Source organism: Mustela putorius, unplaced genomic scaffold, assembly GCF_011764305.1.
Source record: "Mustela putorius furo isolate JIRA1106 unplaced genomic scaffold, ASM1176430v1.1 tig00000275_pilon_pilon_pilon, whole genome shotgun sequence".
NCBI classification, from domain to species: Eukaryota; Metazoa; Chordata; class Mammalia; order Carnivora; family Mustelidae; genus Mustela; species Mustela putorius.
The window spans coordinates 3,061,123-3,076,629 of NW_025421341.1; the positions used below are offsets into that span (position 1 = coordinate 3,061,123).

The 15,507-nt window shown below is 32.5% G+C and overlaps 1 protein-coding gene across 1 annotated transcript in view; it reads right to left on the bottom strand.

The window, feature by feature from the left end:
• Positions 1-948: 948 nt before the first annotated feature.
• PGAP1 (post-GPI attachment to proteins inositol deacylase 1) overlaps positions 949-15,507 on the bottom strand; it is an 86,684-nt gene continuing 72,125 nt past the window's right edge. Inside the window, exons 24-28 of the mRNA XM_004772157.3 lie at positions 14,339-14,474; positions 12,850-12,900; positions 11,995-12,182; positions 10,716-10,820; positions 949-9,355 (exon numbers count right to left, since the gene is read on the bottom strand). Coding sequence (XP_004772214.1) covers positions 9,217-9,355; positions 10,716-10,820; positions 11,995-12,182; positions 12,850-12,900; positions 14,339-14,474 — 619 coding nt within the window. The 3' untranslated portion in view covers positions 949-9,216. The remainder of the gene's footprint in view (positions 9,356-10,715; positions 10,821-11,994; positions 12,183-12,849; positions 12,901-14,338; positions 14,475-15,507) is intronic.

Here is a 15,507-nt window from a genome sequence, read left to right on the forward strand (position 1 = left end):
AATTAGTGTCTCTTTTGGCATCATGTAATCCTAAGGAGTCTTTCTGGATGCTTCTAGGAGCTCTAGCAAATTAATTTTATTAACTAACACAGTTTGAGAATTACTATTTGTGGCACTTGTCAAAACAGAATCCCAGGTTTTATTTATTGATTGATTTAAAAGATTTTACTTAACAGAGGTTACAAGTAGACAGAGAGGCAGGCAGAGAGAGGAAGCGAAGCAGGCTCCCCGCTGAGCAGAGAGCCTGATGTGGGGCTGGATCCCAGGACCCTGGGATCATGACCTGAGCCTAAGGCAGAGGCTTTAACTCACTGAGCCACCCAGGTGCCCCTATTTATTTATTTTTTTTAAAAAGATTTTACTTATTTATTTGACAGAGATCACAAGTAAGCAGAGAGAGGGGAAGCAGGCTCCCCGCCCAGTAGAAAGCCCGACTTGGGCCTTGATCCCAGGACCCTGAGCCGAAGGCAGAGGCTTAAATCACTGAGCCACCCAGGCGCCCCAGAATTCCAGGTTTCTTCCCTACTGATCAAATTTAGTAGTTCTAGGACGACCTAGATATCTGTTTACAAACTGTTTAAATTAATCTCAATTTCATGTAATTTCAGAAAGTGGGCACAAAAGAATATATACCAAGTTAGCATTAGAAAAGTGGAAAGCAAGATCTTTGGGAGACCTGTATTTGAAAGAGAAACTACAATTCCTTGAAAATAAAACTTGAACCATGAGGTGTCCATACAAATGCTACAAAATAACCAAGTTGGGAAATACTAGAATTGATCTTGCTTCCAATATTTACATATGATGTGTCATTTTATTATGGGCCATGCTTATCAGGCATTCAAGTTTCTGAACTCCAGATGGGCTGTAAAGAAATCATTTTGAGGGTTTTTTTTTTCCTGAAATGGTATTGTGAGCTGGTAAGCAAGTAACCTCTGCACCACATGCTCTTGTTCACCAAATTTATTGTTGGACATTCAGAACACCAGATTACAACAGATTAAAAAGAAAGCACCAAAAACTGCTACACATTAATACCTGAGCAAGGACTGAAGGCAAATATTCATCTATGCAACCCCACACCATAATGCTGAAAAACAGATAAAAACATACACAACACTCTACAGAGTATAACAAATAGCACTTTTGTGAATTACAACCAGTTAAACATCATGTTACTTATATAAAAAATACACACAAAATCACACATGTGTATTTCATATACCATATATTATACAAAGTACTGGAGAAGATCATGCATATTTAAATGGAAAAATCTGCAAGGTGACAATCATTTTTCAGTATACGCTACAGGACAAGCTCCTTTGCACTAAGTGTTGTTACTATGCACTACATTTTCTGGATGAGAACAAAAATATCAATTTGCAAATAAAGGATTACTGAGTCTCTCACAGCCTAATACATAGTCTGTCCTTGATAAACTTTTAACTGTAATATGAAAGTGGATGCAGGTTGACAGCCATGTATTTTATTACATTTCCTTGCCCTAACTATTTCCATCTCGATTTTGACGTTTTAAGGAAAGACATGTTTTCTTTATACATATTTGTAGAGAAACCTAGATTTCTGTCTTTGGGGGGAATTAGTGGAGGTGAAATAGAAAGAAGAACTATGTTGGGTTTATGGTCAAAACTGAAAAATATACAACACATTCTGAGTACACAGAGATGTGGGCATCTTTTAGCACAGACCACGATGTCCTATGAATGGAATAATATGTCTTAATAGAAATTATATTCATTATTTATTTTTTAAATAAGCGCAGTAAAAATACAAGTCTTTACATTAAAAAAAGGAACAAGTGAAACCAGTTCTTTTATACCTTAAAAATTACTAGGAAGGAAAAAGAGAAAAAAAAAGGGGGGGAAATAATGTTTAAAAATACACTGCATGAATCTGAGTTTAATTACTAAAAAATTATTATTGGGTGAACTAACTTTGATATTCAAATTTGAGTGTCAATAATCTGAGGAAAAATTTAGGGAAGAATTCAGATCTTTGATAGATTATTTGTTAGAAAGACAAAAAATGGTATTTGAAGATTTTTCCATATGTAAATAAGTGCAAAACAGAAGCACCACCTTTTCCTAAAATAAATTGATTTTCAGAAACTTTAGCCGAACTTACTTTTCTACATCTATGAAGTGTAAGTCAATTTTAACTCAAAATGAGAATTCTGGAAATTAAGGGGATCCTCTGGAGCAGAAAAAAGAAACACTGGTCAACTTTGAAAATTTTACTTTACCAACTTCAAAGAAAAAAATTGGGGACCAATTTGAGAAGACCACCCATAATAAGATATACAGTTATAAAAATTGCAGGGCATTCCTTCATTTTAAGGCACAGTCTATTTTATCCTAAAAAACTATAAGTTCGAAGTCACAGTGATAATATTTTATGCATTCAATTTTGGTCTGGTTTCTCATGGATATGTTGCTACATTTAGTTAGTCATTAAGTTTAAGAAACCGTAATGTAATCACTTTAAAATAATATATTAAAAGTCATTTTTATATTTTTGAAAAGGTAAGTACACAATATAATTTCTTAAATCACATACTCTAAAAATTGAGAGATTTTCCCCCTGTAGAGGAGGAAGAGGTTATTTCTACCAACATCCAAAGAATACATTTTTGATTATGTAGATAGCATGGTTATAATAAAATACAGGTACCTCCTATGTAGGATCAAATTATTTAACACAAAGGAAAAACTTATTCCAAAAAACAATGTTAACTGAATTTTTAGGTCTTATACATCATCTTTTTACTAATACCCAGTCACTACCAATTAACTGGATAAACTGTCACTAAATCACGGGCAAACATTTTAATATTTCCTTTTTTCTTGCCTCTTTACTTCTAAGACCACTTTTGCAAATTGCATCAACTTTACTGGACAGAGAAACAATAAGTGACATTAACTGATGGGAAAAACTACATAATATGAGGGACTGAAATTCCCTTTGAGAATTTCTATAGGGGAGAAATTAAAGAATTTCAACCAGATAAACATATTTGTGAACAGTCTACCATTTTTCTATTTTTACTTTTCTCTCATGAGTATATCACCCTTCAATGTTAATTCAGCATTAATACCATTGATTGTTTATATTTTCTGTTAAAATATGCATTTTAAGATGTTTATTTCACTTAGGATCTAGTTAGATAAATTTAGTTAAACCATGTTAGGATTTAGATAGATTTTAGATAAATCATGTTAGGATCTAGTAGATAAATTTCCCCATGGAAATATGTGCTTTATAAAGGGACTAAACAGAAATACATAGGAAACAAAAGAAATTCCACAGTAAAATCTGTATTAAATAAATGAGAGATACCTGTACTAAAAAATAATCTGCACAACACAATTCTAAGTTTTACACAACAGCATGAATCTGTGATGAATGAAAGATTACTTCAACTAACTAACAAAAGATCATTATTGGGTAAATTAACTTTTAAACCCAATAAAATTGAGAACATTATTCCACAATTCAGATAAAAGAGAATATACTATGTTGTATTATATATATATTCAAAGAAAATTTTGGGTATGGAATATAAGTTTTTATGATTTACATATTTAATATTAAGTCCCAGATGAAAAATACTGAAAGTATTTTTCCTATAATCCCAATATGTTAAGAAAAATTCATTGGCACAAATATCTGGAGGTATTTTACAGTTTCACTTAGCTTTGGTGGCAGTGTGTTTTGCTAACCATATGAATACAGTTATATTTTTCAATGCAGAGTTTTATGCTAAAAAAGCTCAAATGTGTTTTTTTCCTGCAAAGGGATGTAAAAAGTCCAATATGAAACAAAACAAGTGCAACATGAAATATAAAAGATGCCTATAATTTTGGCTTATGAACATTTAACAGTTCTATACTTTGTCTATAAATCTTTTACTAGTAACACTACTAGAATACAAATACTAAAAACAAAAATAACATTAAAAATAGTATATGAACTTTACAAAACTGGCTACTTTTTAGCCTTCCTAAATTAAGATTAAAATTCAAATATGCGAACAAATTTACACTAACCAAAATACTTTAACAAATACAGTTTTTTACAAGTATTCAAATCTACAATGTACAGAATTGGTACAGAGTAATTTTGACTCATCCATATCAAGTCCTATACAAAGTCACCAGAAATTGACTGGTTACTTGGCATTTCAAACCACAGTCATTTTTGGCAGCGTAACATACCAAACACTATTAGAAAGTCCTGTACTTGATTTAAAATTTTCAACCATAGACAATGTAATCAGGATGTAGCTTAGAGTATCATTTAACTCGTGAAAGACGCATATTATTGATTTAGGTGTACTGTTATATTTACACTATAATGAAATAAATTAGTCTATTCTCACTATTTCCAAACTTTCTTCTGTTCTTAAAACTGCTAATATACAAAGTCGGTCTTCTATATTTATAATATAATTCAACACAAAAATGTGAATTCTTAAACATTTACAGTACACATATGCAGATTTGGATTACTGACTTGACTTTTCTTTCCTATCATCCTTATTAAAAGTAAAGTACACAAGTAGCCTCACAGATTCCCTATTTCTTCAGGCTATTGAAACTTACTGTGAAAGAATGCATGTGTATTATGTATAAATAAAAGTTCATTGCAGACTTTGAAATGCTGTCCTTTGTTCAAAAAGAATGAGATAAAATTTTAGCTCCTAATCATCTATTTCATAAAAGTATCTTATACATTACCTTATGTGGCAAGGAAGTTTTCTTTTCTTTTTTTTTTTTAAAAGGTTTTAAATAATCTTCACACCCAAAGTGGGGCCAGAATTCACAACTCCCAGATCAAAAGTCACATGCTCCATGGACTGAGCCAGCCAGGCACCCCACGTAATACAAAAATACATTTAATACTTCGTGGGAGTGCATCATGCCGTCCAAATTGACTCCCCCCTGAAAAACCTCACATGGTATCTAGTTTCCTATGATATGTAACACTGAGAAAACAAAAAGTGATGACAAAAGAATAATCAACAGATGCCCAGTCATAGAGAATCGTAACATTAAAAAAAAATTCCAACTGATTTTAATAATAGTAATAATAAATAATAGTAATAATAAAAATAACAGAAATAATAAAAATAAATTTGCAAGTGCATCACTGTAAAGTTTTACATTAAACTTCCTAATAAAGCAAGACATTACACTAATTTAGACCTAATGCCTAATATGAAAATACAGGTCAACTAAACTATCTGAGGAGTCAGGAATCAACAGTCCTAGTTCATTCCATAATCTTTGTGTTTCTCCCATTTCCCCTCCTTTTACTTCCCCTGGTCACTACGTATAAGAGTTGCTAATGAGCAGCGATGTAAGATAAATATACTATGCTATGAATGACAAGTCTGAAGCATTAGGAAAAGTGTAGAACTTGATAATGAACAAATCAGATAATTTGCTTCATTTAAGTATGTGTGTATGGTGATAGGATAATCAACCACAAACATTTACTAGGCCTAGTATAGTTCTTTATTTTTCTTTACTGTGTAATCATGTAGATACCATAGTGTAGTTCAGTCAAGAAAAGGTATTCCATTGGATACATGTGAATTTATCTGACCAAAATATGAAAAAAAATTAAAGATTAATCAATACATGATCAATATATACTGAAGAAACTATAAATCAATGTGAACCAGGCAAGAATGGCTTTTTGGGAACAGTGTTTTAAATATTTCCATTCTAGTGACAACCAAGAAAAGAGTTAGCAGAATCTATTTAATTTCTGGCATGAAAAAGATCCAGAAAAAAGCGGTCAATGTTTGCTACCATATTATACTAGTAACTCCAACTGAGGCTTTAGAAACATTAAAATCACTCAGTATTTTTCCTATTGGATCTAATTATCAACAATAGGGTACAAGAGTAATTTTTATAACACAAAACTCACTCAAAACCCAAATTCTAAATAAAAATGTTATAGCACTCGAGCTCAGAAGTTTGTTGAACTTAATAACTTGTTAACTGCCAGTAAATAATTTTTAGTAACATTTCTAATAAAGCTGTACTGTTTTGTCACCTAATAATAATAGGTTGCAAGCATGGTAGAAACAATGTATAAAAGACGGAAGGACTATTTTTTTCCCCAAGAGACAGAAACATCAATTTCCCTAATCTTCAGACAGAGCCTACCTTCTCATATCTGGTAGTTATTTGGGCTTCAAGAGCATCAGGATTTGATAAACACCCTGTCAAAATGTGTTATGTGTGAGTGTGTTTGTGTGTGTGTGTGTGTATGTGTATTTGATGGCTAAAGACCCAACCTACTGTTGTTTATTAAATGTTTAATTTGAATCTTTTTTATAGCTCTAAAATGAAATATTCTGTTTGAACAAATAAGACTTTAGGACTTGATAACTACACTCGTATCAAAATTGTTTAGTAAGAATTAGTGTGCCTAGTCTACTGCTTTAAAAAGCTAATTTCCGGGCGCCTGGGTGGCTCAGTGGGTTAAGCCGCTGCCTTCGGCTCAGGTCATGATCTCAGGGTCCTGGGATCGAGGCCCGCATCGGGCTCTCTGCTCAGCAGGGAGCCTGCTTCCCTCTCTCTCTCTCTGCCTGCCTCTCCATCTACTTGTGATCTCTCTCTGTCAAATAAATAAATAAAATATTAAAAAAAAAAAAAATAAAAAGCTAATTTCCTACTCACAAATTAGAAATTTAAGCTTGTTACATTTTATTCATAAGCAGTACTGACTGAACAAGATTTTAAATCATATAAACACAATGACTGTTTTTGCCATGTGTAACGACATGGATGGAACTGGAGGGTATTATGCTAAGAGAAATAAGTCAATCAGAGGAAGACAATTATCATATGATCTCTGTGATATGAGGAATTTGAGAAACAAGACAAAATCATAGGGGAAGAGAGGGAAAAATGAAACAAGATGAAACGAGAGAGGGAGACAAACCGGAGGAGACTCTTATTAAAATCTCAGGAGACAAACTGAGGGTTGATGGAAGGGAGGGGGATGCAGAGGGATGGGGTGGCTGGGTGATGGACAGTGGGGAGAGTATGTGCTTGGTGAGCACTGTGAATCATGTAAGACTGATGAATCACAGACCCGTACCCCCGAAACAAATAATACATTATATGTTAATTAAAAAAAACCAAAATGACTGTGGCTGCAATAGAAAATAGATATTAATGAATTTTCTAAAGTTCTTTCTGAATATAAACATAAGTTCAGAAAGAGTTAAATGACACATTTAACCTGTAACTTAAAAATATAATGATATCAGTGGAAAAAAAACAAAACAAAGATACAATATATCTAAAATTTAGTTATGAATATATGAATAGGTAAAAGTAAGCAGATACGTCATTTAAATACACACATGGTATGCCATGGGACAAGTGTATAATAAACTCTCTTTCCTTTCATACATTGAACAATGTGCTACCTCACTCAAACAAGAGCCTGAAATAGCAGCCCTGTCTACTGTGAGGTTATGTAAATATAAATACTGAACAACAGGCATGAGGCTGAGAGAGACAACAATGGAATTAAACTTTAATTGATTTAATTTAATTAAATTAATTTTAAAAAATTAAATTAAAAAAATTAAATTAAATTAAAGTAAACTCTCACAGATAACATGGAGATCCTCTTCAACTCCACAAAAGAGCAAGGGCCTGAGGAGTAACTGAGAAGTAAGAACTGAGAAGTAAGTAAGTGAGGTAACCCTCTCCAGGCAGTGAAGTGGGGGTAACCCTCCATAAGCAGTAACAGCTGAGAGGCTATAATGGAATCCAGAAGCAATTGCTGAAAAAATGGATCTGGTACCCTAGGACATTCCTGGGTACTAACAAGGTCAAAAGTTCATAAATATTACTGGGATTTACGGGCTTTACTTAAATGGTTTTGGGTATGTAGAGCATATACATCTAAAGGATGAGCCAAGTATACCTCAGCCTGAGTTTATTCTATCTTAAGGCAGATACCTAGCTCTATTACCTACTCTTCTGTAGCTAAAAGTGAGCTGAAGTTTGAAATGAAATAGAAATATTGCTCTCTTTTCTGTCAAACCAAGTTAATCACCGTGGCAACTTAATATACCATTGTTGAAACTAGTGGCAAAACCCTCCAATTTATTTAAGTATACTGTTTATACTTAAATAATGGGTAACAGTTGGTTATTCCATTAATAGTATAATTTTGCATATCAAATGCGGTCTACCACTTGATCATGCTGCTTTTTTTTCCTACAGAAGACAGAAACTATGCAAACCTAGAGTTTTTTCTAACCACTGGAATTTAGTTATTTTAAAAATACATCATGATCTGAGGCACTTTTGGCAACCATGTGGTCAATGAATTAAATGAAATGGTATATATTGAACAACTGTACTGCTCCAACACCATAAAGTAAATATCTGGGACAATTTTCTTTAAATTGAACAAAAGATTTCTTTAATAGTCTCATGATATTCACCCAGAATACAAAATGAGATCTGTATTTGAAAAGTAGTGAGAAAACTTCAGTAAGTTTTGAGTTTAAATTATGTTCACCAATCTTGCATTGGTTACCAAGAAGAAAACATGTCTCCTTAAAATGAAAAGTTGTATTTCACAGATGTAAGAAAACAAAAGATCTGCCTTGTTCACTGTGGCTGCCAAAAACCGGCCAAAGACTCTCTGAGTTATTTCATTTTTGAGAAACCAAAGAGTTGTGAATTTCATAGATCTTTTCCTTTTTCATCCATCTTTTAAGACTGATTTCTCAATATGCATGTTGTACCAAATACAAAGTAACCAAGTTTTCAGAAAAAGTTTGATGAAATGAGGAGAATGTTTGAGTTGAGATTACAAGCAATGCTACATTTACTGAGTATTTAGAAGATCCCCACTACGGCCAATCAAGCAGAATAGCTGATATGCAGAAATCCTCAAAAACAGTGGCCACCAGACCCTTTTAACCATTTTTTAAAAAATGACTAGTATGTGGATGCCATACCACAAAACAAAACCATGCTTCAACTTTTCTCAAGCATTATAAAACTAATTTCCTATTTTCAATATTGTAAAAATAGACTGGTCTTCTCCAAAGGATCTTGCTGTCCACATTGATGAATCTGTGCATTCCCTCTTCTTACTGACCCTACATGTGTAAATTATTTTTATCATTCCTTAAATTCAGTCTTATATAAAGTTGCATAATGCATGGAGTAAAAGAGGAATGAATATGAAGCATGGAACCCTGTATAAATGTGCTGACCCAAAAGCAATTATACCAATAGCCAGAGGAAGTGGAAATTGCGAAGTAGTCTTCAACAATTTACTGTAAAGAAACAGAAAAATATACATTATGTAAACTACATTGTAGGCAAAACCAGAATATGTTGATTTTTTTACAGTTTTGAGAAGGTGTTCTAAGTAATGTTAGAAGTAATTTTTCATATAATGAATTTAACTGTCCATAATTTTTAAAAAGATCAATATAAGCCACATTTTACCTAGAGAACAATATTTCTATTAAGTAAATAATCAGCTTTGTTTAGTCTTTTAAATTTTGACAACAGAAAAATGTTAGTTGGACTTTTTCATTCAGCAATTCTACCTCTAAAGACTAATCCTTTTAAAAATAATATTTAGTAGGACATAGCTACAGAACTATTTTAACCTTACTTATAATAGCAAAAAAAACAACAAAACAAAACAAAAAAAATCTAAACCAAATAAAAAAGGAACCCTTAATTCCTAACACGAATAATATTAAAACAAGACACTAAATCTTTCTAAAAGAAAAATGCTATCAGCAAAGACTATTAACTTTTTACTCAAAAAATAGAGAAACTGAGGATAAGAGGGGTTAAGAAATCTGTCTAAGGATATAGAAGTATTAAACGGCAGAGCCAAGAGTCAAAACCCAGGTCTGCTTCATTTTAGAAAATCTGCAAACATCTGCCAAAATCAACTGAAAACAGGTTCCCAGAGCAAACAACCAAACCAGTCAATGAAAAGTCAAATATTATAGAGAACTTTAAACATCTATGTAAATGAACTAACAGTATAATGAACTTCATCACCCTACTTCAAAAAGTATCAAATCATGGCCAATCCTACTTCATCTATAATCCTATTCACTTCACTCCTGTACTTATGGAGACAAATTTTATTAGTCATCATATCTTGTAAGAGCTAAATTTTTCAAAAAAAGGTATTCTATCCTAACAAGTAAAACCCACAGTTAAGAAAACAAATAGGGGCGCCTGGGTGGCTCAGTGGGTTAAAGCCTCTGCTTTCGGCTCAGGTCATGATCCCAGGGTCCTGGGATTGAGCCCCACATCAGGCTCTCTGCTCAGCAGGGAGCCTGCTTCCTCCTCTCTCTCTCTGCCTGCCTCTCTGCCTACTTGTGATCTCTGTCTGTCAAGTAAATAAATAAAATCTTTCAAAAAAAAAAAAAAAGAAAACAAATAAAATATGCTTCCATATAAATTATACCTGCACACAAACCATACTTACTATAAGATTACAGCTTTAGCTTTAGGAATATATCTCAAAATATTTAGACATAATATTTAGTCAAATATTTGGACACAGTCAAAATATTGCGATATAAAGAACACATTTCAGACATAAAAGAAGAGCTATTAAGACTAGGAAAAAATGTGAGAAAAACAAAGATTAAAATATTATACCTGGATCTTATTGAAACAGTGTGAGTATTTCCAAGAACTGCCATAGTTGGAATAAGGATAAATGCCAAAGGTTTACATGGATCAGGATTAAGTTTAAAGTAATACCTATACCAAAGAGACAAAACCCTCATAAATCAAAAGCACACCTAATCATTTTAAATATAAGAAATTAATTGCGAAACATTTCATAGATAGGAGAGTTCTAAATATATTGCTCATGAAATCTTTGGCAAATAACTTTGCTACAAATTATCTTTATACTTGAAGTTTTACATGGAGAACTATGTTCAGAAACTACTAAAGGAAATGAAAATATCCAATATGGAAACACTTCCTTTTAATGACAAAAAAACAATGAAAAAAATGAAGGTTTACATAAAGCAACTGTCCCTAGTTTTAAAAATCCACAAATTCTCATCTCTGGCCTTTATGGACACTGAGGCATCTATAGCTTTTCAGAATCATAAATTCATACTCCTCAAGTAATTTCTCCCCATACTTGTGAGCAAAAATCTGATCTTGACTATAATGAGGGACAAGGGAAGTATATTAACATCTCGTAATCTGTTGATCTAATTTATCAAACTTACTTGGCTTTTGAAAAAAATATTTCCAGTATTTAGATAATTTGAAATTTTTATATTATTTCTGAAAACCGTATTGAGTAGGGGATCAGTTATTACTGGGATAAGGTAGCCTTTTAAAAAATACTTACCAATAACTAAATATTCTAGAAATAATCTTAGAGGGCATTTTCACACTCTGATTTAACCTAAAACAATTATCACGTGATAAGGCAAAATTGTTTTAGTGGTAAAATAGCTGGTCATTTATTTTAGTTCAATGTTTGATATTCAAATAGAAAACTACGCCTTTTTTTTTTCATTATTTCTAATCTTTTTAAATGTAGGTATTTTCTTACTTCGAAATTTAAGAAAACATAAAACTTATTATAAATTGAAAAATACCTAAGCACTAAGCATTATGAGTACTTTAAGTAAATAAAACAAAATGCACATTTTCACATAATATCTAGACTCACAGAAGATTAAAGGTAAAATAATACAATACAACTTCCCTCTTTTAGTCAGATTTTGAGGAAGTTTATATTCTCACAGTAAGGGAACCATATGCATATATTCAAAATAAATTTCAGGAGATACATATAGCTTCCTATTCTTGAGCAAGTTTTATGGATCATTAGAAATCTTGTAAATTTCTACTTACAGATACTTATTGTTTGAAGCACATAAATTACAATTATACAAATAAAACACACCTGACATTCTTTAACCAATAAATTAAAGACGGCATGCTGAGCAATACAATCCATGTTAATAAGTTGATCACAGTACTGTGCATGCGCAGACTATCTTCGGCATCACTGGCAGATAAACGAAGATGGTGTACTGTAGAGTCTTTATGGTGATTTGATTTTTTTTCACTTCTTCTAGAGTGTTTGGGATTCTATAAAGCAATATAGTAAAATTACTAAGATGTTAAAATTTAGGTTTATTATTTTACTCAGAATCATACTCAATTATTTAACAGCTAAATAACCACATCTTTCTAATCAAACTGAAATAAAATATTGAAATTACCTTGCTCAGTGTAATTTAAAGCAGTTATTAGTTATAAAATTTTCATCCCATGACTTGCTATTTCCATTGCTGAGACTAGATCCTCTAAGTAATTACTAAAAATTTAAGAGATAATTTGTAACAACAAACATGACATAAATACTGATAAAGATCAAATTAAAATCAGACAGGGGCACCTGGATGGCTCAGCTGGTTAAGCATTGCACTCTTTACTTTGGCTCAGGTCATGATCTTTGGGTCGTGAAATCAAGCCCTGCATCGGGGGTGTTGGGGCCTTGAGGCTTGAGATTCTCTCTCCCTCTCCCTCTGCTCCTCCCTGTTACCACTCCCTGCCCCCCCCCCCACCACATGCTTACTCTCTTTAACAACAACAACAAAATTAAAATCAGACAATCTAAATAGGTTCAATTTTTTTAGTTACTTAAATTCATGACACCTTTTTTAGACACCGTAAAATCCTAACTTAAAAAAATCTTTATTTCCCCACGTTCTTTTATATTAAAGTGATGTAGAGTTTTGAAAATAAAACTTACCACAGTCTGGCTATTTTTGTACATTGTTAGGCTGGCTTGCAGATGAACAATCTAGGAAAAAAGAAAAAAACTGTTTAATTTCACTTTTACTTTGAAACAAAAAAACTATTTTTATTACAACTGAGAAACACTAATCTGAAATTTAAAGAAATCTAACTAAAAATACATTTAAACTTTTACAAATATTTTTCAGGGTGCCTGGGTGGCTGGCTCAGTGGGTTAAAGCCTCTGCCTTCAGCTCAGGTCATGATCTCAGGGTCCTGGGATGGAGCCCCGCATCGGGATCTCTGCTCAGCCGGGAGCCTGCTTCCCTTTCTCTCTCTCTGCCTGCCTCTCTGCCTACTTGTGATCTCTGTCAAATAAATAAAATCTTAAAAAACAAACAAACAAATATTCTTTCAGAAAAGGTAAATAATAACTACACAAACTTGCTATTAAGGACTAAAAAACAAACAAAATAATAAAACTTCCAGAATGTGATATATTATTATACCTCTGTATTCTGAGAACTTATGTTTAAATATGCTTTGCTCTAATAACTTAGCATCCTGTGAGTAAAATATTGATTATCTTCAGTATAGTATAAAGAATTTAACGTGTCTTATCTATTTTTAATTTTTGAAAATCTGAACTCAATTATATATGGTGAAATGCTTACAAGAACCTCAGAAAATCTCTAGGTTTAATTTGTTAGGTTTGCTTATGGCTAAGTATTTAGCCAGTTTAGTATTTAGCCAGTTTTGTTCATTGGGTCAATTATTTGAAATATCCAATTTAAAAAGCTAAAACTATCATATTTATAAATCAAAGTAGTAAACAGATTTTTCTGATGGACACAAATTCCTTTGGAAAACAGATTATATAATGTACATATATTAGTGTTAAAAGCAGATGTAAATAAACCATTGTTTAAAAAAGAAAATGATTATCCATTCTGGTATCAACTGTCTCTACCTAAGTTTAATGTGGAGAATATGTAGTTGTATAACCTAGATTTTCCTGCTATCAGCCTTCTTGGAAGTTTTTCACTTCCTCAGTAAAATTATTAGGCTAATTATTTTTGTCTTCTGATTCTCCAGCAACATGTGTAACATTCTACATTATGTCAGCACAATTGATAGCTTGATCCCAGTGACATAACTTTTTGTCTATTACCCTTGTTCAAAAGAAGGTATGAATAAAAACTGCTCTAAATAAAATGCTTTTTAAAAAGTTGATACTACTTGCAAGAGCAAGAAGCAATGTGAAACAGATTAGATAGTCTCCCCTTATTTTGTTTTTACTAACTGAACTCAGATTAATAATTTCAGCTCCGTAGTTAATCATATATTTTAAATAACTAAGATGTTTAAGAAAACCTTCTACACTTAAACCTTAAATAACAGGTTACTACAGCTATAGTTAAAATTTTCGTTAACAACACCTACAGGAAATTCTATGTCTGCCTGTCACAAAGCCTAGTTATTCTGACTTCAGTGATGTGACATACCTTAAACACATAATAAAGATAAGTAAGCAGTATGGCAAAAGCTCCACAAGTTGTCCAACCTACTATGATCAAAACAATTGTCAAAAAGGGCAAATCTGCTGATATCATTTTGATATCTTTAGGAAGTTCAGGGGGCCTGGAAAAAAAACAAGAATAAAGCTATTAAAAGAATATTAACAGTTGTTTATACAGTCATATTAAGAAAGAAAACAATACAGTACTCTGCTAGGCTCTCCTGCTTATTAATATGCAAGTATCACAAGGTAAGCAGTAAAATATTTTCTCATAAAAGCAAGGGATGACATATATTTGTATATTCTGTAACACACTGTGACAGCTCCTCTTTCATTTAGATACAGTATGGCTGATATTTGTACTAAGTTAGAAAAAATGCTGCTAAAAATAATCATTAATTATAGGCCCTGTGTCATATATATTTCCTATCTTGACAGGAGGAAAAACAGTTTTCTATTTCTTAAAGTCTCAAGATCACTCAGACTTATGAAGCTATTAGTGTCAGAAGCACCTCAGAAGGGTGAAGGAAGAAGCATCACACCGTAATCCCCTCTGTGACAGTAAATCACGTCACATGTCCGGTGAGGAGCAGAGGCAAGAGAAATAAGGTCAGTGGTTTACCAGAAAAGCCTATCAGTAGCTTCAAACTTTGTCTTTGGATCCAAAATAAAACTCTAGGCAATGTTTTTGGAATTTTTTTTGCATTTCATCTAATCTGATCTTAAGTATCTTGACTGGAATTCTCTTGCTCTCAGGTGTGACTGGAAGTCAACATATAAAAGCATTACCAGATAAATATTTCTTCCTTCAAAAGATTTACAATCATAAAAATTAAAAATAATTCTGTAATCTGTCACTTTTTAAAGTAATGTCTACTCCCAATGCTGGGCTCAAATTCATGACCCTGAGTTCAAAAGGCATATGCTCTACTGACTGAGCCAGTAAGGCATCCCTCTGTCAAACGTTTTTGATTAACTCTTGGCATTAACTCAAACAGAATTTAACATGCAATAAATGATTATCTTTTTTTAAAAATAAAAGTTTTTATTTAGTTCATTAATCTCTACACCAACGTCGGGCTCAAACCCATGACCCCTAGATCAAGACTTGCATGCTCCTCTGGCTGAGCCAGCCAGGTGCCCCTGAATGATTAT